The sequence below is a fragment of the Abramis brama genome (genome assembly GCF_963993115.1).
Source record: "Abramis brama genome assembly, chromosome: 2".
Classification (NCBI taxonomy): Eukaryota; Metazoa; Chordata; class Actinopteri; order Cypriniformes; family Leuciscidae; genus Abramis; species Abramis brama.
This window is the reverse complement of record NC_139964.1, coordinates 49,566,461-49,593,111: the sequence shown is the minus strand read 5'-3', so window position 1 is coordinate 49,593,111 and position 26,651 is coordinate 49,566,461. Positions and strand designations below refer to the sequence as shown.

At 37.9% G+C, this 26,651-nt stretch overlaps 2 protein-coding genes across 5 annotated transcripts in view; both read right to left on the bottom strand.

The window, feature by feature from the left end:
- The window catches only part of usp53b (ubiquitin specific peptidase 53b), a 111,723-nt gene extending 95,686 nt beyond the window's left edge, over positions 1–16,037 (bottom strand). For 2 of the 3 annotated variants that reach the window (XR_014603946.1, XM_084096506.1), the window contains exons 1-7: positions 15,752–16,037; positions 12,372–13,063; positions 11,870–11,962; positions 10,367–10,501; positions 1,114–1,227; positions 851–933; positions 374–479 (exon numbers count right to left, since the gene is read on the bottom strand). Coding sequence is in view for 2 of the 3 variants with exons in the window: in XM_084096506.1 (XP_083952632.1) it covers positions 374–479; positions 851–933; positions 1,114–1,227; positions 10,367–10,501; positions 11,870–11,962; positions 12,372–12,554 (714 nt within the window). In the remaining variant the exon portion in view is untranslated. Of the gene's footprint in view, positions 1–373; positions 480–850; positions 934–1,113; positions 1,228–10,366; positions 10,502–11,375; positions 11,647–11,869; positions 11,963–12,371; positions 13,064–15,751 lie in introns of those variants that run through there. The other variant, XM_084096507.1, reaches the window with a different exon arrangement.
- Positions 16,038–17,304: 1,267 nt separating this feature from the next.
- Positions 17,305–24,336, bottom strand: myoz2b (myozenin 2b). Of its 2 annotated transcripts, XM_084107303.1 has the most exons (6): positions 24,021–24,336; positions 22,784–22,896; positions 21,635–21,801; positions 19,585–19,696; positions 18,720–18,903; positions 17,305–18,276 (listed from the first exon to the last, which is right to left on the bottom strand). In XM_084107303.1, exons 2-6 carry the CDS (start codon positions 22,866–22,868, stop codon positions 18,051–18,053), a joined length of 774 nt encoding a protein of 257 aa, XP_083963429.1. In that variant the 5' UTR covers positions 22,869–22,896; positions 24,021–24,336; the 3' UTR covers positions 17,305–18,050. The 2 variants fall into 2 exon arrangements, with proteins under 2 accessions (XP_083963429.1, XP_083963430.1); XM_084107304.1 differs by lacking the exon at positions 22,784–22,896 and having other exon boundaries at positions 24,021–24,148.
- Between the last annotated feature and the right edge of the window lie 2,315 nt (positions 24,337–26,651).

Sequence of the window (26,651 nt, the reverse complement as noted above, 5' to 3'; positions counted from 1 at the left end):
ATTAATATATTTCTCACTAGATTTTTTAAGACACCGCACTGGAGCATCACCATGCAACTCGTGTTTCACGAGTTCCACACAACTTCCTATATTTTGTCAAAAACTTAATTCTTTGATGTTTTTCTGAGACATCAATGGCTTTTTACGTAGTGTATTTGCTTAAATTTATAAACAACAAAGAAAGTGTTTTAACGCAAAATTATGCATGAGCCAATATGATTAAAATAATGTCATCAGTGATATGTAAAGACATCTTTACAGGCTTTATGACTTTACTATGTTGGAATGAAATGTACTTGGATGCATTAACACAGTTAACAGTGGCATCTAGAGTGCATGCAACTAGTTAAAAAGGAAACAAAAGTTGGCATACAGGGCAGTTGCGGAGATCTCCAATGGTGTTGGCTGCCTGCAGCAGTTCACCAAACATGTCCGAGCGCAGTCTGTCTGTCTTCTCCAAGATTCGCTCCACTTGTTGACTGATAAAAGAGCAAAAAGTACAAAGAGGATAATTTCTGACACTGAACCACTCTAGATAATAGACAGGGCAATAGTGTACTGCAGACTTTGCTCTTTTCCACTTAGTAATCCTTCAGTACAAACAATGTTGTTTTATGTGAAGCTTTCAGCTATCAGTCAGAATTTTCAGTGAAGCTATTTCTATCTGTCAGAATTTAACTTTTGTCTCTCCCAAATAATGCATTTATGATGGTTATAATGGATCAATTGGATCCTCACGCTGGCACTATTCATAAAAAGAAATAAAGAAAAAACATAAAATATTGTGATTTGATTGAAAAAGATTTACTCTCCAGGAGAGGAATCAATTACAGTGGATTATTTCACTCACCAGAGGGCCGTGGAGGACACATAGTGCACAAGCTCAGTGAAGGGGAGGGGGTCTGATGATGCTCCACAACTACGACAAACAAACTACAGAGGGAAATAAACTTCTGTAAGGGTGGAGTGAGGTTTTTAAACAAAAACTTTAAACATTTAAAAAAAAAAAAACTATATGATTCAAAGACTAACATAGAAAACACAGAGAAAACAACTATTATTTTAAGCTGTAGCAGAGTAAGTTAGAAAAAAGGGAAAGCAACACCATAGTACCTGCTCATAGAGAGTCATGGCAAACTTCTGGTGGGTGATGCATGATTTGGAAGTACAAAATTCTGTGGATGAGTCAGAAACGATGTGCAGGTGTATCCTTTCTAGAATGTTCTCCTGTCTCCCAAAGTTTACAAAACAGATGCAAAAAGAAAGCAATAAAAGAAACAATTATCAGTGATGAATCAGTTATTCTTAGTTCTAGGCTAATACTTATTCATGTTATTTTTAACAATCGTTGTTATTATTAGTGACATCAACCTACCATAAAGTAGGTCAAACAACACAAAATAGCTACTTAAAATAAAGCACATTAATGGCACCAAATAGATTAAAATTATTCACAGAAAGAAAAGGGAAAAAGAGCAAACCATTATATTAGATCGCTCATGCAATAAGCAAGTGGACAATGCATTTAACATACAACATTAATACCATAGAAAATCGGTATAAGAACAACATACTATTTAGGCCATTCACCATATTTCCCATTTAGTAAAAATATTTCATCACACAAGTGGACAGGAAAAAATAAAATAAATAAAAAAGCCTAGTGGGTGAATTGTCCCTTTAATATCCCTTTAATTCTGTTGTTCAACTTTTACTATACAATGCAAAACACTGGAAATACTTTTTATTAAGGGATTATGTAGTTACACATGTTATACAGTATGCACTATAGTAGTAGTATGCATAGTAAAGTATGCATAATTACAGGCAACCCTAAACCAACCCCAAACCTTAACCTTATACTAATTAAGTTAATTATTATTACTCAGTACTTCTCTGTGTAAGTACACTGTAACAACGTCACCTTAGAATAAAGTGTAAACCAAAAATGTAGGCAAGACACTGCAGAGCTCATAAAAACTGGCTTAGACCACTGCAAGTGAAGGTCATTTGTGACCCTGATCAAATGAGATCAGCTGACATAGTGATGATGTATAAACCTGTTTAACCTTTCCACTTTAACTTCCCAGAGATGCATACTACTACTATAAGTACTGTCATACAACAGTAATTTGTATAAAACAATTTTTGCCCTTGTAAACCAGGCCTAGTATCTTTGTAAAAATATACTAGGAATTAGACCCTTTAATAAGGTAAAAATCTGAATAGTCCCTCCTGCACCACAGCTAACGTCTCAGGTTATGACTGTAAACATGGTTCCCTGAGAAGAGGAACGAGACACTGCATCATGGAGTTGACACTATGGGAACGCTCCTCGTGAGCCGGTGTCTGAAGCACGTGTGCTACACGCTAATCTTGATTGGCCAACATGGTCAGGTGACATCACAGGTGCGCCAGCAGGGTATATAAGAGCGCCTAAAGAGGACGTCATTAAATGTAATTGTCTGAAGGAAGTCATACAGGCATGATGGAAGTATGGCAACGCAAGGCTCTGTCTCATTCCCCTACACAGGGAACCATGAGATCTGAGACGTTCCCTTTCGTGTCATGGAGTTCACGCTATGGGAACGAAATACCCACTACGCCATACTGAACAAATGCCTCCTTGTGAACTTCCCAGTAAGCTAGGCTGCAGCCAAAGCATTGCAACACAGCACACCCGTGACCAAGAACTAGATCCTGTCTACAGGACCAGGAGAGGCCTCAGGAGAGAACTGTGTTCTCTCAACTATATGTTCTACCTAAGAACATAGCAATGTTCTTCATACTGAAAAACTCAGCCGCCGAACCCCTAAGGATAATGTCGTCATCAATTGTCTGACTATAAGCTCCAGTGTGAACAGGAGGGGCTACTGAGAGGGCAGAGTGCTGTGGCGCTCTTGAACATGCCCTACCAAGTAGCTTTTATCGGCTGATGGTTACCCATTCCTACAGTTCTAGCAAACGACAGAGATTGGGCTGCTAGCTGTGACAGAGTCCACTTTTATACTCTGTCCCAATACCCCTCACAAACCTTTATAAAAACATACTAACATAGTTCCCCACTGTGTCTGCACTTATCAGGTATAGAGTGGAGGGGAGACAAATGAAGGAGCGAGACACAGCAGCTTAAAAGCTAATTCTCCTTACTGTAACCATATGTGGGAACAGACTGCTGCAGTCTTCAATCTAGGAGGGGGCTTAGATAGCTGCCCATCCCCAAGGGAAGTGCCAGCCCGTTACTCCAATATAAACATGATTTGACAAGAAGCAGATTAATGCTTCTTAGCCTCATACCACCAAAGGCGACAGCAGAGGAAGAGGGACGCTAAAGTGGTATTGCCCAATCTTCCAGTGCTGTTCAGCTTATTAACATGTGATCACAGCACATCGAAAACACCTCTGCACTCCTAGTGCAAGAGGGGGAAGGGTGATCAATGATGATGTGAGACGCAAGTTGCGTTATTTGCCCATCATCCACATTTATAACAACCTAACTGTTATAGAGGAAGCATTTTGCTATCATCTCTACACTGCCGGCACGCGGAAATAACAGACAGAAAGAGGCGTGGGATGAGAGCAGCTTAATTGTCCATCTTTCCTCCTTCTGCCCATATGAAATATGAAGGATACTGAAACTGCCTCTATACCCAGTTCAACCAAGATGAGGACTCTAGGGGTTTAGCTTCTTACTTTTCTTAGCCGAGATGACTTCCCTTATGTTCTCTCTCAGCTTCCTGCAAGGTCACTGCCTCAGAGGAGCTGGGGCACAGGCAGTGACACTTTCCTTCCTACCCTGTCTTCAGCTGGGGCCAGCAAAAGGGTCAGGAGAGTGTGATGTAGGACCTCAACTGCGGCGAGGCATGTACCGCTCGAATGCTGCTGACTTAACCTTTGCCTCCTTGAACTTCTGGACCACTGTTTTGACAGCGGTACAAAAAAGACCTGAAGGGTGACACCGGGGCGTTAAGAAGAAAACCTCACTCTTTTTCCTTCAGCCCTGAGAGGTTAAACCAAAGATGCCAAAAGCAGCCAAAGCAACAATTGAGTGGCCCGCATTGCAGGCCGCTTGCTTAATAGCCCAGAGGGAAAGATCTGATGCGCGGTGGACTTCGTCCTGGGGTACTCCCTTGCCCAAATCAAGGTCCTTCAAAAGGTCGGCTTGATAATTCTAAAGCACTGACATTGGTGTGCAGGGCTCAGCCGGCCTGGCTTGCCAACACATATGCCTTGCCCACAAGCCTCAGTCATTTGGCTCGGTCTTGTTGGCAAGCGCATCTTCAGCCCATGGCATCCTCACATAGCCGTGTTCAGCCAGCCCACTAATGTTAGTGTAACAGGTTGCTAGAGGGGAATGGTTTCACCCACCGAGAATGGTTTAAACCGTGACCTCGTAAATTCATAATGGAGATCGGGGAAAAAGGGAAGGCTTACCGGAGCGGGACTCAATGAATCACTCATTCAAATGGCTTGGGGCGATTTACTTTCTCTCCAAAGACTAATCTAGTTTTAACTTGGATTTAGCACAGGTTATTACATCAACAAGCACCTCATATGTGGGTGAGGGAGGAGGCAGACTCACTTAACACATCTGATTCAACTCCTAACACGTCTACTTCCTCAGAACTAGACCAGGCCAATAACATGCTCTCTGCCAGATCGGAATAAGCCACAGAGCAGGCTTCTGGATCTGGCATGAGAGCTGAGGAGCTAGAAGGTGATGCATGAGAAAGGGTTAAACCCGTCTAACTCCATCTGCTCCATCTGCGACCCTCATGATTGCAATCACCGGGCTGCCACGGTTGCCTGACTCCCATCCCCCTTGAAAAGAGCCAGGCAGGAGCAGGGCTTGCTCACTCTGAAGTGGTCACAGTGAGGACAACAAGCCCCCTCGAGGGCTGATCAAGCATGCTCCACTCCAAGACACACAACACATGAAGATTGCCGGTTGTATCTTTGTATCTCTGCTAGCGGCCTCGCGTCACCAAGGTCAGATAAATCCCATCACATAGAGCCTCTTTCACCTAGCTATCATCATATAGAGACTGTGTCTGTTCCCCGAATTTGGAAATCCAAAAAACTAAGGTTAAAAATGTAATTGATGTTCAACAAATAAAAAACAGCTATAATACAGATGAGCAAATGCTAAAGGGTTGCTGAATATTCGATCGCTTACTTCAAAAGCACTCATTGTTAATGATATGATTACAGACTATAACCTAGATGTGCTGTGTTTGACAGAAACCTGGCTAAAACAAAACGATTACTGTACATTACTTTAAATGAGTCCACCCCGCAAGATTACTGTTATAAACATGAGCCTCGTCTGAAACGCAAAGGGGGAGGTGTTGCTGTAATTTATAGAAATATTTTCAAAACCACTAAGAAATCAAGTTTTAAATATACTTCTTTTGAAGTGTTGGTGCTTAATGTAAAAATATATAGTATAAATGATAAATCACGTTTGAGATTTGTGTTGGCTACTGTATACAGGCCACCAGGGCACCATAAAGATTTTATCAAAGAATTTGCGGACTTTCTATCAGAATTAATATTGACTGCAGATAAAATACTAATTGTTGGTGATTTTAATATACAGTACACATCGATAATGAAAAAGATGCATTGGGTTTGGCATTTAAAGACATTGTAAACTCAACTGGAGTTAGACAACACGTGTCAGGACCTACTCATTGTAGTAATCATACTCTAGATCTAATATTATCACATGGAATAGATGTTGATGCCGTTGAAATTCTGCAGCAGAGCGATGACATCTCAGATCATTATATAGTCTCGTGTAAATTACATTTAGCCAAGGCTGCAAAGCCGACTCCGTGTTTCAAATATGTTAGACCTATCACTTCTGCCACTAAAGATTGCTTTATTAATAATCTTCCTGATCAGTTTCATCATCTCAGCATCCCAGATAGCTTAGAAGAACTAGATATTGCAACAGAAACTTTTAACTCTCTCTTTTCCAGCACTTTAGACACAGTTGCTCCGTTGCGCTTAAAGAAGATTAAAGAAAATAGTCCAACGCCGTGGTACAACGAGCACACTCGGGCCCTTAAGAGAGCAGCCAGAAAAATGGAGCGCAACTGGAAGAAAACAAAACTAGAGGTATTTCGGATTTCATGGAAAGAGAGCACGATTACGTACAGAGAGGCTTTAAAAGCTGCTAGATCTGCTTATTTTACAACCCTATTAGAAGAAAATAAACATAATCCTAGGTATTTATTTGAAACAGTGGCTAAACTAACGAAAAAGAAAGCTTCAAGCACCGAAGTTTCCAAGCAACACAGCAGTAATGACTTTATGAATATCTTCACTTATAAGATTGAAAATATCAGGGACAAAATTATAACTATGCAACCGTCTACTACAGTATCACATCAAGCAGTGCATTTAAGTCTCCCTGAGGAAAAATTTGATTCATTTGTTGCTATAGGAGAGGAAGAATTTACTAAACTCGTTAAATCATCTAAATCTACAACATGTATGTTAGACCCTATACCAGGTATAGGCAACTCCGGTCCTGGAGGGCCACTGTCCTGCAGAGTTTAGCTCCAACCCTAATTAAACACACCTGAACAAGGCAATCAGTGTTTTCAGGATTACTAAATCTATACAGGCAGGTGAGTTTTTATCAGGGCTGAAGCTAAACTCTGCAGGACAGTGGCCCTCCAGGACCAGAGTTGCCTATCCCTGCCCTATACCGACTAAGCTACTGAAAGAGATGCTTCCAGAGGTCATAGATCCTCTTCTTAATATCATTAATTCATCTTTGTCTCTAGGATACGTACCAAAAAACTTTAAGCTGGCTATGATTAAACCGCTTGTTAAAAAATGCAACTTGATCCTACAGAATTAGTCAATTACAGGCCGATCTCGAATCTACCTTTTCTGTCAAAGATATTAGAAAAAGCAGTATCTTCACAACTGTGTTCCTTTTTAGAAAGAAATGATATCTGCGAGGATTTCCAGTCCGGGTTTAGACCGTACCATAGTACCGAGACAGCTCTCATTAGAGTCACAAATGATTTGCTCTTATCATCCGATCGTGGTTGTATCTCTCTATTAGTGTTACTCGATCTTAGTGCTGCATTTGACACCATTGACCACAACATTCTTTTAAATAGACTAGAAAACTATGTTGGCATTAGTGGAATTGCACTAGCATGGTTTAAATCATACTTATCTGACCGTTATCAGTTTGTAGCAGTAAATGAAGAGATGTCTTATTGATCACAAGTTCAGTATGGCGTACCTCAAGGCTCAGTACTAGGACCGCTGCTGTTCACACTGTACATGCTACCATTAGGAGATATCATTAGGAAACATGGAATTAGCTTTCATTGTTATGCTGACGATACTCAGCTCTATATTTCTTCAAAACCTAATGAAACTTACCAATTCACAAAATTAACGGAATGCATATCTGATATAAAAAATTGGATGACTCGTAATTTCCTACTTCTAAATTCTGAAAAAACAGAGATTCTAATTATTGGACAAAAAACTTCCTCACGTAATAATCTAGAATACTGTCTAACACTTGATGGCTGCTCTGTTAAGTCTTTGTCGTCGGTTAGGAACCTGGGTGTGCTCTTTGATACCAATCTTTCATTTGAAAGTCACGTGTCTAGTATCTGTAAAACCGCATTTTTCCATCTTAAAAATATATCTAAATTACGCCATATACTCTCATTGACAAATGCGGAACAATTAGTTCATGTGTTCATGACCTCAAAGCTAGATTATTGTAATGCTCTACTGGGTGGTTGCCCTGCACGCTTAAACTACAGCTAGTTCAAAACGCAGCAGCTCGAGTTCTTACCAGAACCAGGAAGTATGACCATATTAGCCCAGTTCTGTCAGGTCCATTAAGTCAAGAACACAGATAATAAAAATAAAGATTTTTTATTGAATAGATTGCAAACAAGTTGATGTTCCTGAATTGAAATTTGGCGGTATGGCTCTGTTCAGGGAGTCCTCTGACCTTTCATGAGCACCATGAAATAGCAGAGAGTCAGAGGACAGCAGCAGCAGCAGCATTAGGGAACGCTCACACAGTTTAGGACTGTGAGAGCTAAAATATCCCCCTGTGAACAGAGCAGGCAACATGACATAACAGCAAATGCCACGTTATGCATAAGGAGGAGCTGGGGAGGTGGCGGGCAGCAGAAGCGAGCAGCAAGCATGTATGAGCAAACTGAATGTGCTTTAAATAGGGCGCCTTGTTTGAGCTTGGCCATTGAGCAGCGAGGGGAGTTAACGAGCTAATGCAGCTCAGCTGGAGCAGATCAGCTGACAGGACAGTGTTGTTAGCAAACAGCATTAGCAGCGTCTTGACTACCTGGCCTGCCAGAACTGACGCTGACGCTCAATTTCTGTCAGGTCCATTAAGTCAAGAACACAGATAATAAAAATAAAGAATTTTTATTGAATAGATTGCAAACAAGTTGATGTTCCTGAATTGAAATTTGGCGGTATGGCTCTGTTCAGGGAGTCCTCTGACCTTTCATGAGCACCATGAAATAGCAGAGAGTCAGAGGACAGCAGCAGCAGCAGCATTAGGGAACGCTCACACAGTTTAGGACTGTGAGAGCTAAAATATCCCCCCAAACAAAACCACACCTGGCAATCCTCTGAGATACAGAGGATGATTTAATTTTAACAATTTATATGCTTAGTAATCTACAAATACACGGATAATTTGCAATATGTTATAATCAGATGAGTCCTGACCACCCATGAGTTAGCAGAATCAGGGGACAGCAGCAGCAGTATGTTCTGATCAGATGAGTCCCCTGACCATTCATGAATTAGCAGAAGTCAGGGGACAGCACAGTATGAGGAGATAGCAGCCGCATATAGGGACAGCATTATCAGCATGAGGGGATGCAGCAGCAGCATAAGGGCTCTCACATAATTTTGACTAGATGAGCTATTCCCCCCAAAACAGAAATTGAGTGTCTCGAACAGTGTCGTCTGAGCCACCCTAATTTAGCAATTATATTATGGTAAAAATTATTAATTAATTACTGAAATGACTATTCAAGACCACAATAGCTAAAACATGCTGTTACCTAGAATTATCTGTCTTTGAACTGTTTTGACAGTCTACAGTGTAAGCGCTATGAAGAGATGACTAAGCCACCTTCTGAGAAACAAGCTAGATGAAGGAATTAAACAGCTTTTTACCAGCGTACAGATCAGCCGAAGCGAGCAGCAAGCATGTATGAGCAAACTGAATGTGCTTAAAATAGGGCGCCTTGTTTGAGCTTGGCCATTGAGCAGCGAGGGGAGCTAATGCAGCTCAGCTGGAGCAGATCAGCTGACGGGACAGTGTTGTTAGCAAACAGCATTAGCAGCGTCTTGACTACCTGGCCTGCCAGAACTGACGCTGACGCTCAATTTCTGTCAAAACTGCATTGGCTCCCTATTAAACATCGCATCAATTTTAAAATATTGCTGATTACTTACAAAGCACTAAATGGTTTAGCTCCACAGTACTTGAGTGAGCTCTTAACGCATTATAGTCCTTCACGTCTATTGCGATCTCAAAATTCCGGCCAGTTGATAATACCTAGAATATCAAAATCGACTGCTGGCGGTAGATCCTTTTCCTATTTAGCACCAAAACTTTGGAACAGTCTTCCTACCATTGTCCGGGAAGCAGACACACTCTGTCAGTTCAAAGCTAGATTAAAGACACATCTCTTTGACCTAGCATTCACATAGAACATTATAGACTTCTATAATTCAATGTTAGGCTGCATAGATTAGGTCAGCTGGAACCGGGAACACTTAAATCCTGATGTACTCGTTACATCATAAGAAGAATGGCATCTATGCTAATTTTAGTGTCTTTGTTTATCCCGAGGTTTTCCCGCAGCCTGCCGCATCCAGGCTGTATCCAGATCTGACGAAGGACCTTCGCCTGGACTTTGAATCTACATTGTTAAAAGCGCTATATAAATGAAGATGACTTGACTTGACTTGACGGCAGCACACACTTTCTGAATGACTTGCTAGACATTTTTTATACAAACAGACAACAGACAAACAAACAGAAAGTTCACACACAGCTTGTAAACAAACTGAAGACAAAGAAGACAAAGCTTCCTGAAGACAAATAAGCTGATGAAGTCCTTTCTAGACGCCCTTATATACCATGCTGGTGAATGTGTGATGTCACCTGACCGTGGTAGCCAATCAAGATTGGTGTGTAGCACATGTGCTTCAGACACCGGCTAACAAGGAGCATTCCCAAAGCGTCAACTCCATGACACAGTGTAGAGTTCCACTTTGAAAGGTAAACAGAGGTATGAACAGATTTTATCTCTGAAGTCATACATACAAAACACTCAGCTGCATCATCCATGAGGCCCAGCTGGAAGCGCTGCTCATCTTTAAAGGTCTCGGCCAGAGCGTGACGCAGGGTGTCTGATGGCAGAGCCCGCTCTCGACTCTGCTGGAACTGACAGAAAATGCTCTGTAAAAAGAAACAGCCAAATAAACCTCACGTACAAATTCAGCAATGTCGTACACACAATTCAGAAATGCAATAGTGTTCAGTGAAAAAGAGTATCGAAAAGTTGTTGTAAGATATACAAATCTGATTATGAATATGTGTGTCATGTTAACTTTGGTTGTCTCAGATACCCTAACCATAGATTTTGGTCAAAATTAGATCTTTAAGTCACTATGAAATCAAAACTGACAAACATTTTTTTATTGAATATTAATAAATGATTTATCTGTGCACATTAGTGCAGCAGTTAGCAAACAACAATTATCTAACAATCCAACGATCCAATCAATTGATCCAATCAATTCCCGATAGACAAAATCAAATTCCGCCCTAAATTTTTTGTCACCCTGATATACACTGATGAGCCAAAACATTATTACCAGTCACAGGTGAAGTGAATATGTTGATCATCTCCTAATAAGGTCACATATTAAGGTCTGGGTACTTTAGCAAACAATCAGTTCTCGTAATCAGTGTTGAATGCAGGAGGAATGGGCAGGAATAAAGATCTGAGCGACTTTGAAAAGGGACGAATTGTTATGGCAAGGCAAATGGATCAGAGTATCTCTGAAACGGCAAGGCTTGTGGATTGCTACCGGTAAGCAGTGGTGAGTATTTACCAACAGTGGTCAGAAAATGGACAAACCACAAACTGGCGACAGGGTGTTGGGCGCCCAAGGGCGCATCACGTGGACCTGGAGAAGTGATGGCACCATGATGCACTGTGGGACAACGATAAGGCGGTGGAGTAAGTGTGATACTCTGGGCAATATTCTACTGGGAAACCCTGGGTCCGGCCATTCATATGTATGTAAATTTGACACGTGCCACCTACCTAAACTCTATTCCAGGTACACCCATTCATGACAATGGTGTAAGTGGCCTGGTTGAAGTGGCCTCTTTTAGCAGGATAATGCACCCTGTCACATTGCACACATTGTTCAGGAATAGTTTGAGGAACATGATGAAGAGTTCAAAGGGGTTGCCCTGATCTCCAAATTTTCCAGATCTCAATCCAATGTGCAATCGGCTGCAAAAGTCTTGGTGCCAGATACCACAGGACACCTTCAGGAGTCTTGTAGAGTCCATACCTTGGCGGGTCGGCACTGTTTTGGTAGCACATGGAAGACCAACAGCATATTAGGCAGGTGATCATAATGTTTTGGTTCATCGGTGTATATCACAATTGGGAAGACGATCGCAATGACGACTTTAAAAGGTACCATAAATTTTACGTTTACAAGTTGAGACAATTTTCATGATTTTTTCAATGTTGTCTAGGTAAGAAGATCACTAGAATTTGAGACATTTTAGCCTTCACATGCGCACCTTTAAAGCACAGAAAATACAGGCATCGCCCAAGCAGAAATGGCCAGATAGGTGTCGTATGCTCCTCCTGAAGATGTCAAGCTGCCAAAGAACCTGTAAGAAACTGGTCTTTAGTTTGTTTATAATCAGCCTATCATAGTGTACCATGTTAAATTTTTGTTGCACCCTTAATACTGCTTAATTAAGAACTATACTGTATATGGTTTATACAGGGTTTTCACAATAGTGACATAGAAGAACCATTTTGGTTCCCCAAAGAACCATACGGTGAAATCTAAAGAAACTTTTTACACTAAAAAGATCCTATTGTGTAATTGTAAGGTTCCATGGATGATAAAGGCTCTTAATGGAACCACAGGTGCCTATAAGACACCATTTCTTATAAATACTTCTGCTACTTATATCAGCTGCTTATATCAGCAACCCCATTACAGAAAATATTTTACATTATCTATTAGTTAAATCATACACCTGCACATGTTTTTAAAATAACTTCACTCACCTGCACAGCACTGTTAAGGAAGCAGCTGTTCTGGCCTGGCTCATTTAGAAGACCTTTGGTCAAAGCGAGAGAGATCATACTGCCCGGCTGGTAGGACTTGCCCAACCCTGTTCCACTCAAGGCACCTGTACCTGTACCAGCCATGTTGCCTCCAGGCTTTTTAAAAAGTTTGACCCATGCCATGAGGTTGGAGCCTGGCCCTCCCCAGCAAACAACCAGTCAATTACTGAAGCAACTTGAGGTTGATGCATTTGTTTTAGGCAACATTAGTGCCACAGTCCCTGTACCTGACAGAGAAGGCCAACTTCACAAAAATAGCTAAATATACTGCACTGGATTTTTTTTTTCAATGTGCAGGATTTTACAGTACACCATTGGGATATAGTGAACCATTCAAAACAGTAGCTCTTCAATTAATGTGATAATGTGACTTTTAGCCACAAGTTGCAGCACGTTGCTTTATCAGTCCAGCAGTTACTATGACAATGATCACACTCTGTCTCCTCTGTATGTGAGGATTCATCTGCATCCAGGCACACTGGCAACAAGAGGATGGATGCAGATTGAAGAACAAATCCATTACCCTCCTCAGCATTTCCAGCAAAGTCAATGGAGGTTTACTGAACGGGGGTCATTCAAAAAAGCTCCTCAGGACAGGCACTGAAGAATATCACAGGCTAACAAAGGAAGACCTACAGAGAGGGAGAGACACACAGAGAAGGGTTGGGGTACAGAAGGTGAGTGATAGGGAAAACATATGTTGTTAAATAGAAAACTACTTCAGATTACTATAGCCGTTTTACTGAACTCTGGTGCTATTGTAATTAAGAACCACATATTTGGTTTTAGATCATACTCAGCACAGTTGGCAACTGCATTTCATGACAGGATGTTTTTTTTACTCTGTCACAACACAGTCATCTGAATTCTTGAGAGTATAAACAACACGCTCTCGTGGTAATTTTACATTTGGCAGTCGTGGCCTAATGATTAGAGAGTCAGACAAGCAACCCAAAGGTTGCGGGTTTGATTCTCAATACCTGCAGAAAATGACTGAGGTGCCCTTGAGCAAGGCACCTAACCCCTAATCGTTCCCTAGGCGCCACAGCAAAATGGCTGCCCACTGCTCCTTGCATGTGTGTGTCCATGGTTTGCTGTGTGTGTGTTCACTACTCACTGCAAATGTGTGAGCACTAACTTGAATAAGTGCAGAGGACAAATTCCAAGTATGGGTTACCATATTGGCCTTCACTTTCACTTTAATTTTTTATCGGTTGAGCTCAGAAAGTACAGGCCAAGTCCAAACATTTCATTAGACAATATCTCTGGTACTCAGTGTTGAGAGGCACAATGACAATGGCAAGATAAAATATCAAAACAGCTACTCTAATGGTCTTTAAGCAAACTATGAGAGAGGACTACTGAAAACAAGACAGGCTGCCAAGAACAAAACCGAAATATAGCTGTAAGCAGCTACTGTAAAGAATTACATGACATGGACTTAGTGACATCTGTTCATAATTGAACTGATCCAGTACTGTACTTGATGAAAGTGGGTATTTTACGTGACTTTTATCCATTTGTTTTTTTGGGGGGGTTTTTGGTGTGTTTTTTTTTTTGTTTTGTTTTTTTTGCTATAGGAGATGTAATATTTAATAAACACATTCATCTTTACTGCATCCATGAGTCAACAAATTTAAATATCTCTCTTTCTGAAAACCGCACAAGTGCAGAGTGACTTATTCAACCTACTTTAGCGTTCCTCTTTCATTATGTCGCGAAAAACTGACCTGTTTAATTTTAAATGATGGTATTACATTTTAATGTATAGTTCCATTAAAACACATCGTAAAATCTGTTAAATGATCAATATATACAAACTGTTGTAAAAACAAGTCTTTCCTTTTCGATGTTGTTTATTCAAAGCAAAAAGTACTAAATCTTCTGTGCTGTAGGCTATTTGCTACACAACATTTTTTGTTACATGTACCTACTTGAAATGTTGCCGTTCTGAGTTGTGAGTTCTAAACAGTTCTAATAACTGTTAAATTAAATATTTATAACTTTGTGCTCATTCTTGTAAGATATGACCATTGAAATGGTAAAGATATGATTATTGCATTAAGATATGATCTTTGTTTCTAATATGCGATTAAAATATTCTATAAAAAATCAAGCTACTTTTTCTTTGTTCTTGTGTTTTTTGTAATCAATTCCCATTTGCAGTAATACATTTCTAAACATTTATCGTGATGCACTGCTTGTACTTCCAACACCTCTCAATCTCATTAAACCTGAATGACAGATGCTTGAAATTTAAGACTTGACACAATAGATTTTTCCCAAAAATTTCAATAGACATTTCTTTACACATGCATGAGGTATTATATTTGTTATTATTAAAGTGACTTTATTATATTACTTTGAACCACAGTAATCCATGGCAGTATTTATTGCATCCAGCCTTTTCAGTTGGCTTTAAGGGGAAGTTTAGCTGTGTCATGATGTCTGAGACTGACTATTGTGTAAGGAAATCCGACTGGTTTTCTGTTCAGTGGGGCAATCCTCTAACCAGAGCCTCAGTGGCCAGGGTTAGGATGAATGTAGAACTTGTTGCCGCAGTGACGCAGTGTATTACTGTAAATGCTGGACCATTGCCATGGCTACAGCATGAAGATGATAGGCTGTAGGCAGCTACAGCACTGATGCTGAATTCCTTGCCTCTTCATACTAAAAACGCAGAATTTCTAACAGTATGAAATTAAGATTACAACAAAGAATGAAGGGTTTTCCAGAGAATTTGTGTGGTTCTCATGTGTGATATATAATATTTTGGGGTTCATCATTGTAAATACTGTAGCAAAGCTCGTCTTATTAAATTCATTTGCAGCTATTCATCATGAAACAACGGTGCATAGAACACTAACTATTCGTGGTACTGTTATTTTTATGTTTTTATTTTAAACGAACAGTAGACTAAAAACACAGTGACAGAACTGTCCGAAAAATGTTAACACAGAGATCTGGGTGTCTATGAGCTCATTTGTCATTAAAAAGCGCATTAAACTCTGCTGAATGTCATTCGCATTGTGTCAACGATACAGCCATTAAAAACGGTGCTTTCTCCCTCTAAGTAGTTATGAAGCAGAATCCATTACTGTATTGACTTGTAAAAGTATATGCATAACATGAGATGATAAACAAAAGTAGAAATTCGCTCAGCATGCCGTTACACCTGTTACTGCGCATGCGTTTCAGGTGACCTGCTCTATGCAGCATTTTGGGGCATTAGAACGCGCCTATGATGCCCCAAAATGATGTACATGTAGGCAGCTAGCCAGGTTTTGAGACACAGTCGTTAATAAACAAACACAGCTCACCTACACGTGTCCAATATATTGGTATTCAAATCCTGCTTTTAGAAGCGTGTTTATCCATATGCATAAGGAGCTGAGTTCATTGTGCGCGTCCAGCTCAAGTTACTTGCTGTCGGAATCCTTCATTGCTCAGCATGTCATAAAGCGCAGTAAATCCATATGGTCAAAGATCCTCTTACAGGCCTAAATACAATAACACCGCAGCGCTGTGTCTATGTTCGTGCATTCCTGCTCCTCCACACTCATCAACATTGAGGGTTTAATCCGTTCGGGTCCTGAGCTGGAGAGATTATTCTGATGGAGCTGGAGTTAGACGCGCTGACTCCGCCCCACATATACCGCTACAATATTTACTGTCATTCCGCAGAAATAACCCGCGTGTTTGGAGGGCGTGGATTCAGTCAAATTCTCACGAGACCAAGCAAAACAACCGATGTGACATTTCGATTGTTGTAGTGATTGGTGCATCACAAATAGATTGCATTTTAAAGAATAATATTCATGTTTTAACGCTTATCATAATATTGTTATTATATTACTGTCGCATTTTACGAAAATTGTGACTACAAAACATAACCTACGATAGACTGCCCCAACTTAAAACAGCATGACGTGGATGAGCTCAGAGATATTAACAAAAACGTATGCAACACTAAACCAATTCTACCCGAAACTGGGGCAAAATAATAGCCTACGCGCAAAATAATATGACTCAAAGTCAAAGGTGATGAAATATGTTGTTTTGTTTGAGCAAGCTGCTCATGTATTGTCTTTATATTTTTATTGTCATATAGGCTAAATCAGACAAGATTTTGATCTTGATTTTTTATTTTATTTGTATTTTTATCTCCCACTGAACAGTAGGCTATACCCGTAATATACACAGACAGATAATGTTTGCTTTGTCCTTTCTTTTTTTGGAAGACAGCTTAGTACGCTTACAGTTAATATACTGTCTCATCTTATATGAATCTGTATGATCTATATTTTGCTGACTAGAATTAGCATTTGTTGGTCATTGTTGTGTGAATAATGAGGTGAAACCAGGCTGCAGGCAAGAACTTCCTTAACAGATCACAAAAACATTCCATCACCCTTAAAACAGGTTTTGGTTGTTGTTTTTAGGCTATGTTCTAATAGGGTATATTTTAGTAATGCTATTGATTATTTAATCGTCTTTAAGTATTCTAGTGTAAAATAGCTAATGTTTTTCAATGCATATTTTGTTAAAGAGCACGAAGGAAGCATTTGCTGACTGTCTAGAAGTCTTTGTGTTTACTGTAACTGGAGCACAGGGAGTGTCAAATTCAAGGCTACTTATGACTCCTGTAAATATAGCTAGTGTCAGAGGATATGTCTGTGTGCTACAGTATGTCTCAGGGTAACTGAGACAGATTCTTCCAGAGACTGTTTTGGATGATGATGATGATTTAGTATGCTGATAGATTGTATGGGTGAAAACACCACGCAGAACAGTATTCTTTTTATTATTATTATTGCTGTTGTTGTTGCTGCTGTTGTTGTCCATGTTATATAAAAAATGATGGCAGAAATTTGAAATAAATGCAATTTATTTGTACAGTTTGGAGCTACAATACAAGCAAAGGTTCTAAAACTGTGAATATAATGTTAAACATCAGCCAAAACATCACAAAACAAATTTTCAGAAATATATATTAATAGATTATAAGTTCAAACAAGATTTCAGGAACTCAACATATTATATTTACATGGCTGTTTCAACCAATGATCTATCCCTGATCAATTTGATTTTGTATTTGAAATTAATGATTTTAAAAAGCTTTTTTTGTGGAACTTAGAGTGTAAATAAAAAATATATAACCTCAAAATGATGACATGCTATTCTAAATATATTACTGATGAACATGACTGCAACCATAGAATACTGATGATGTTTCACAGTATAACCATGCATAATGTTAGTGAAAATCACTATGACACCTTAATGTATCAGTAAATTAACTCATTGTACAAACACCACATGTATATTCTTATCCATTCTGTATGCTTATTTATTTTTTTTTATCCTGATGATCATTAATGCTGCCTCATATTACTGTTTTGTTCAATACCCTTTTTATTCTTCGTTTTTGAGGCATCCATTATTTAAAAAAGTGGAAATTCCTGTCCCAAAAACAGCTGTCCAAAAGTCACTGCAACATACAAAGAAAAGAAATAAAACACAAATCTGGCCTGAAATCAGAAGCTATGGATGACATCAAACACATTATAACACAGTCAAGCTCATTGGGCTTGGGGGACAAGAAGGGTTCAATCAGTGTTACAGATCTTCAGACTCAGGGATCTCGAAAGGCTCCAGAGAGACAGTGGGTAAAATGAGAGGCATGCCTTCGGAGATCCACCCCTGGGCAGTCCTGTTGAAAGTGGGCCGCTTAGCTGTAGGATCCTGGAGCTCAGGATATCGAGGAGCATTCAAGTCCACATCTGGAAGCTTGAAGGTGATCCCCCGTGGAGCTTTTTCAAAACCACCAAATGGTGTAGCCACCCTGAGATTTAACAGAGATTTAATTACTGAGGCATCTGTATTGGTTTCTGTTATGCTGATTTTTATAAAATAAAAAAATAAAAACATTAAAACAGACTTCCAATAAATGACACAACATTTTAGGGCATGAACACATTTTTCAGGTTTGAATTATGGATATTGAGACTGCACCACCTGTTCATCTCCTCAAGATGGTGCTGTGATGTGCAGAAACTTTATTACAGAACTGAACATACAGTACTTGTATACTGTACCATTTTCATCAGTATGTCATACATCAAAAATAACAATGTTAAAATAACTGTCATTAAACTATATGATAAATCCGACTTCAAATAAACCAACCTATCCTTAAAAACACTGTATTTGCCTTTTCTAAAATTAAAATGAATTTTTTTGTTGGAAATTGTGTTCACATGATGGCATTAAGAAAAAATTAAATACCTATTAAAGCTTTTGTAGTCAGGCAGCTCTAGTTTGGGCTCTGGGACTGGCATGTGAACTTTAAGTGTGTCGGCCAGTGTTGGGTCATTGATGATGGCCTCTTCCCATGGGGAGTGGTAGGATTTTGGCATAGCTGTTGCATTGAACCTCTCTGGAGGAATGTTTGTCAAGGGACCGCCATATCCTGTGAAACAGTTTCTGCTGTTTAGACTTTGATTGCATTTTATCATTTGATCAGGCTAAGTTCTGGATATAGTATAGCCCTCTGTAAAGAATATCTTATGTAGAACACACCATTTAAATTGAAAGGCATTAACCTAAATTGAGATGAAAGGATTATAACTAAACTGAATCGGGGAGATTAAAACTGAACTCTGAATCCAGTTTTGTCTTAGACATAGTAATACAATACGGACTTCAAGTTTATTTTACAAAGCAAACGCAGCATGCATTTGTTGAATATTTAGAGTGAAACCGACACACATACATTTTAACCCTTTTAAAGTCACTTAGAGTGATTCACTAACTAAAAATAGAAAGTAAGTTGGGGGTGGCGTGTGCTGTCGCTATCTTATTCTCTTTTCACTCGCTCTGATTCCATTGCACTTACTCTCATAGATGATACAAGGCTTTGAAAACATCTTACAAGCATGTGAGGGTATATAACAAGCAAGAGCACTGCAATCATCCTGACTCATCTGCCATTGTGACACCCATTAATAATTCACATAAACCGTTTTCATTTTTCAAATTAAGTAGTTTTGAAATAAAATTTGTTCTAAAACACAGTTCTAGTTCTTGTTAGCACATTGTCATATTATATATAGTATGATTTAACATTATAAACATTGTGATTTTGACATACCTGGTGCAATTTCCTCTGGGTTTGCTGGGTTTCTGGGATCTGGTGTGTTTGGTGGTGTTTTTGATGCAACTTCTTTATTTTCTGAGTTTTCTGCATTTGCTTGATTTTCATTCTGAAACAAAATGTCAGTTTCAGTTTGGACATAGCTTATTGTGCATGTGTAGCAAGACATAAAAAGACTGTTTCCATATTAGAATATTATTTATTTTAAATTAAATTCACATTGTAAATAAAGTGGCATGAAAGGGACATTGTTTTTGGCAGCAGTTTCTCCTCTAAGGGTGAAGTTGGGTACTTTTTATTCATATTTTTAAGGCGTAATAGTCCGGGAGGGTATTATCAAGCTTAACAACTCAACCCCATTACATAAAATTAAGATGGAAATTATTTTGTCATTATTATTAATTATTCTACCTGAGGATCAGTGGCCATTTTGAACAAAACACCTCAACCCCATCACACTCAACTCTGTCTCATATCTTTATATTTCACATTGTTTCGTAGTTGAAAACTGGGTTGAGTTTTTCACTTAATTTATGAATAATTAAAAAAAAAAAATAGTCATTGTTTCAGTAAATATATACATACCAAAATCATGACAATCATAATATTGTTATACATAGAATATTTTATGTTAATGTGTCCACTTAAACACTGACAAGCATCCAAATGGCAGCCACATCAGCAGCAGAAAGGCTGTGTTGTGCATGCAGATATGTTGACCCAGAAAGAAGGGCACAATATGAGAGAGAGATCAAATTAAAAATATAAAACTGAAGGATATGTCTTCCTTCAAACCTGTTACAGTATTTAACACTAGAAAAAATATGTAGCGCTCCAAACAGAAAAAAAGTTCTTGTACTGCAGGTCCTTGTACTACAGGTGCGTAGAGCCAATGGCATATAGAATAAACAAGAAGGGTGGCTGGCCGCACACTGATCCACTCAAGACTGAAAGTCTACGAAAACATATTTTATTTTTTAAATTGCATTGTGCAAAAAAGTGCAAAGTGCATGTGGGTTAAAAACAGAACAGACAATAGTATTTAACACTGTCACACTATTCTAATCCTTGTCACATTAATATTTTTTTGGAAAAAAATAGGGAAGACATAAAAATGAAAGCTGATTACCACCTGACATATTAAAGACTATCATTTAGTTAAACATATAAATTGAAAATATTTTTTACATAAATAAAGAGACCAATCACACAATTTGTCTATTTTTAACTTCAGTCCCAAGAAAAGTTGAAAATTATCTTAAATGTTACTTCTGTAGTTATTAAACTGTTATGAGGGACATGAGTAATATAAAATATATTAAAATATAAAACAATTTGTGTAAAATCCTTATTAAAACAATTCCATTTTGTCCGTTATACGGGATTTAGGAGTTTAAATCTGAAAAAAAAAAAAAGAATAATAATAAAAGGTCTATAATGCCTGTGGTGGGAAAATATGATTTGTTGGAGGTTTGATACGTGCCTAATGATGTGGAGTATTTAGAAAAGTAATCATATGTAGCTTTTAAAAAAATCCAAGTTGAAATATTACCAAATCCCAGGAATTTACCATTTGCGTAGATTAGATATAAATTTACAGTTATGTATATAGTGTACAGATATCATTTATGTATAAATGTATTTTGGAACACAGTGGTGAGCATGGGCACACACACACACACACACACACACACACACACACACACACAAACACACACACACACACACACACTTGAACAGTGATAAATGAAGTAGGTTGTCAGGTACGCATAGCAGTGCTGACCCTAAAGAAGGAACATTTGGAAGGACACGGGGCACGTGGCATTTGCTATCTTCCATGTGTGTCTGCCATTCATTCAGCTGAGCACATGCTTGCTTTACTAACAAAGTAACAAAACATACAGTTCAAACAAGCAAATCACAATTATGTAACAGAACAGTTTAGTCTCAGTGTCAGTGATCAAGTGACAAATTAAACATCAAATTAGATATTTGAGCCATATTTATCACATCAGGAGTATAGGTTATTTGTGTAGATGCTACTTACATTTAAAATGGTGTTGGCTTCATTCTGAATGCTTTCAAATGTGTATTTCTCTGATCTTCGCTGTCGCATCTTAAAAAGGCGTGATCCTCGGTTTGACAAGAGAGAAAGTTCCTCCAGCATGATGTCTTTTGGAGTGGAAAGTTTCTTCCCCAGGTCCATAGTAAACCCTGCATTAATATAGTATTTTTGTTATTATAAAATAATTTAACAGAGCCTGAATGGAAAATGGATAATCTAAATTCTTTGATAACGCATATATATATATATATATATATATATATATATGAACATACATGGCTCATGACATTATTACAATTTAAATGGACATTAACTACTGAAGATTACAGTACTATGTAATAAGGTCTGTCTGTTAATGCCTTAATAATGAAATTAAAGTTATTTTGATGTGAACCTTTATAGATGCTTCATTTGCTTCATATTTGAATATGTATATCATTTATTTAAATAGCACATCATATATCATGATATAACAAAACCAAGAATACAAAAGGTTTTAGAGTGAGTGTGGATGCCTGTGTTAGACACACATTCTATGACAGGTCACATGGGAAAAACATTTCAATTTAATCATAAATTCATTATAAACAGGTAAAACATGATGATTGTGAAAGTTTTGTTAAAGGGAAAATTGTATGTCATGTGCTTTTGCTGCAGAAGCATTTACCATGATGATTCCAAACATGATATCTAAAATAGAAAGCATTAATTTTGTGCATCATTAATGGTTGCTGAATGATGTTTCAATATGAGAATGTTTAATGTTACTTGAAGCATTTAACATTGTACCTAATCTAAAAAGATCCAAAAGCTTCATTTTTTGTTTAAACAGGAGAATCTCTCTTTTTCTACATGATCTTTATTCTGTGCTCATTTCAGCTCAACACAGCTGTCCTAGCCCATCCTCCCAACTTTAGCTTCTGCAGAAATAGCCCATGACAATGACAGAGTGAATCCACTGGCAGGCAGCAGAACATCCATACAAGATTATTTATGGCTAGAATGAGGCTGTGGCCCTGAACCACATTCTAAATGTTGGCGTTTCTCTCTGTGATGGGCAGCTACGTTTTGTGCTGTGCTCTGTAATCATTCAGTGCTGAGCTGAGGGCAGGTTTTGATAGAAGGTTATACCATTAGCACCACCATGAACCTCATGGCAAAGGGCAGCTGCCTGCATCTTCCTCTCACGCACTGAAAGAGTGCTGAACTGTGACATGTTGGTTTAAATGAGAATCCCAGTAGTGCTGCAATAGATAAAGAACACAGATACTTGAAGTAGAACTATCTAAAGTCCTGATGAAAAGTCCTGAGAGAATCTGTCTGAAAAAAGAAGGTTATACATGAGGATACAAAGACTATAAGCTTTATAAATATGAATCTATCATTGTACCTACAATATTGTATGTTTTTATTGCTAATATTCATGATATGTTGCTAGTCTGGATATTCAAAATATGTTGCCACTCTCATTGTAATATAGCCTAACTGAAATAAAAATCCATTTATATACATTTCTAATTTAGGGCTTCAGTGTAAAACTGTTAAGGATTTCTATGGTGTTTTTAAACCAGACCATTTAATAGAAAACAGAAAACACAATTTTAATAATTAAGAATATAGTAACCAAAGCAAATCCTTTAGTTGCATTAAATTCCATATTTAGGCTTTCTAAGCCACTGTAAATGTCCTTCCATAATGGTCATTAAAGCATAAAGGTGAAACTAACCGACCACAAGCCAAATCTTTATACAGAACAAGATATCTTATGTCATGAAGTGATATAAATCAATGGTTATGCACGAGCTGGTGACAGAACATTGTGTCCAGGGTGTACAGTAGATTTGGTTCCTGAGGCTGACCAAAGCCAATAGAAACTTTTTTTTGGCACAGTTCGCATGGCCTTGCTATTTCATCCTTTACTTGTTGCTCTCATCAAAAACTTTAAAACTTTCAAAATCTCTGAATTCTCTCTTCCTTTTTTTTCCGTAACATTGCTAGTATTGCTTAAATGGATTTGTCTCGGTAGACTGTTATTCCTAATTCCTTCCTTTTTTTTAAAGTTTATATAATAAAATTAGTCTATTTGCATGCTTTGTATTTCTGTGACAACAATTTCAAAATTTCATTCTGTTTTAGTCATCATTCCATTATTAAGTGCACATTTATACAAAATCAATCTTCTAAATTACCCATTTAAGATGTTTAAAATACATCTCATCGTACCTATGTTTTGTTATTATAGTTTAAGGGTCAGACTGTCCAAAAAACACAACCCACAACCCACAACCCCCAATATTGTTCACATGTTGGTTATCATTATGTCCACACAGCACACACACTCTCTCAAGGAAGGCCAGCTTCTTCTTACCTGTTAAAGCTGTGTTTGTCTTGAGTTCTACCTGTACAAATGAAGAGTTTAACTTTAGATAGATCGATCCCGCCTGATTTGTCTTTGTCTCGCACTCTGTTCTTGACTTGCACTGGGGTGGGGGTGTGTGCGGGTGTTAGTGGAACGCCAGCTTACATCAATAGGCTAATTTTAGCTGTGTTCAGCACTCAAACCTCTCACAATGCTATAAGATGGTATGGAAGGGGGAGGGAGAACTGTATGTGTGAGAATAAAGTGTACAAAAGTCTGTGGGTGAGTACTTGTGTGTAAACGGTGATGGGGCTTTAGTCTGTGTAATTCTTAGCTTCGGAAGCTGGGATTTTCTTGATTGTCATTAAAGGCGGGCCTTCCAGCAGATAGATCACTATTTCTCATTCCATACAGAAGCATGGGCAGTATGACAATCCTGCTCTTGCCTTATTGCATAACACATAATCAGGACTCAGAACTGAGAGAGCTGTCTGCTCCAAAAGATCTGACTGAATGGTAGTATGGTATGGTAGTAGTAAACATTGTTTTTATACAACAGTAACAACATTTTTGGTCATCATGCTTTAATACAACTCTCTTTATGGTCCAGAAGTTTTATGATAGATGCAAGAATTTCAAATTGTTTGTGCAATGCATAAATTGTACATTTCGAGGTCCCGAAGTGAGAAATAAACATGTGAAATGAACTCTCAGAATTAGCATAGACATTTAGAGGTGGTTTCCCGGACAGGGTTTAAATTAAACCAAGAGTAGGCCTTAATATAGAATAGTTAATCGTGGTTTTAAAAATGGCTTTCTGAAACTCAGATTAAGTACAGACTACTAACACTTGGACTGGACTATTCAGTCCTGAACTAAAATAAACAACATAATAAATAATCATCTGATCCTTGACACAGTGTAATATGTAACTTGGTGTTGTTTATCTGAGGTTGTATTTACCTATAATTTTAACACCTGCTAATGACCAGATGGTTTTTATTATGTTCATAAAACCATACAATTCTAAAAGCTTTCCTTTCTTTTTCACATGAATACAGGCGCGATCCTCGGTTTGACAAGAGAGAAAGTTCCTCCAGCATGATGTCTTTTGGAGTGGAAAGTTTCTTCCCCAGGTCCATAGTAAACCCTGCATTAATATAATATTTTTGTTATTACAAAATAATTTAACAGAGCCTGAATGGAAAATGGATAATCTAAATTCTTGGATAACGCATATATATATATATATATATATATATATATATATATATATATATATATATATATATATATATATATATATCAAGCCTGCATTTATTTGATCAAAAATACAGAAAAAAAATTTAATATTGTGATATATTATTACAATTTAAAATAATTGGTTTTCAATTTATTATACTTTAAATTATCATTTATTTCTGTGATGCAAAGCTGAATTTTCAGGATCATTACTCCAGTCTATCACATGATCCTTTAGAAATCATTCGAATATGATGATTCATTATCAAAGTTGGAAACAGTTCTGCTGCTTAATATTTTTTCATAACCTGTGATACTTTTTTAGGATACTTTGATGAATAAAAAGTAAAAAATAAAAAAAAAAAGAAGAAAAAAAAGAAGCAACTTTTTTAAAAATATAATTCTTTTGTAACAACAATATACACACTACTGGTCAGTAATTTGGGGTCAGTAATTTGTTTTCTTTCTTTTTTTGAAATAAATCAATACTTTTATTCAGCAAGGATGTGTTAAATTGATAAAAAAGTGATAGTAAAGAACTTTTTTTTTTATTTTGAATAAATGCAGTTCTTTTTAACCTTTTATTCATCAAATATATTAGGCAGCAGAACTGTTTCCAACACTCATAATAAATCAGAATATTAGAATGATTTCTAAAGGATCATGTGATAGACTGGATGTCACATGTGACACTGAAGACTGGAGTAATGATGCTGAAAATTCAGCTTTGCATCACAGGAATAAATTATTTTTTAAAGTATATTCAAATAGAAAACTATTATTTTAAGTTGTAATAATATTTCACAATATTACTATTTTTTTTCTGTATTTTTGATCAATGTTGACAATCCTTCCTAAAACGCATTAAACTTTCGTTTACAAAGACGTGAAACTCACCGAGTGGTCAGGGGTGTTCACTGATATGCTCACACAAAAATCGCTGCAAAAGATGCTTTCCAACAGGTTTTATCGTAGTTTTTGTCCAACTCCATTGACTTGTATTGGATGTGCTGTGAGGTACGGTATTACTCCGCCGCCGGAAACTGGACTGGAGTGTCTATTATTCAAGCTCTCAACGGAAGAATGTACGGGTGTGAGGCGTTTGGAAAAATAGGTCCACAGTTTTACAACAAATGGTAAAACACCTGTTGGAAAGCATCTTTTGCAGCGATTTTTGTGTGAGCATATCCCCTGACCACTCGGTGAGTTTCACGTCTTTGTAAACGAAAGTTTAATGCGTTTTAGGAAGGATTGTTCCAGTGCCCATATGCAGCCATTCTGGAGGTGGGGGGGAAAGCGAAAGAAGCCTAAAATTCTCGGGACAGCAGCATGTGTCCAAATTTTAATCTTAACCGTTCTATTTCATCAGAAACGATCTGTAAACAGGGCTTTAAGTGT

Coding starts and splice junctions, on each gene's coding strand:
- myoz2b (XM_084107303.1), bottom strand. CDS start 22,868: ATGTCACAGTTCAGCACTCTTTCAGTGCGTGAGAGGAAGATGCAGGCA. Junction 18,904..19,584: donor CCCAGAGGAAATTGCACCAG/GTATGTCAAAAT, acceptor ACTGTTTCACAG/GATATGGCGGTCCCTTGACA. Junction 18,277..18,719: donor GACTACAAAAGCTTTAATAG/GTATTTAATTTT, acceptor GTTAAATCTCAG/GGTGGCTACACCATTTGGTG.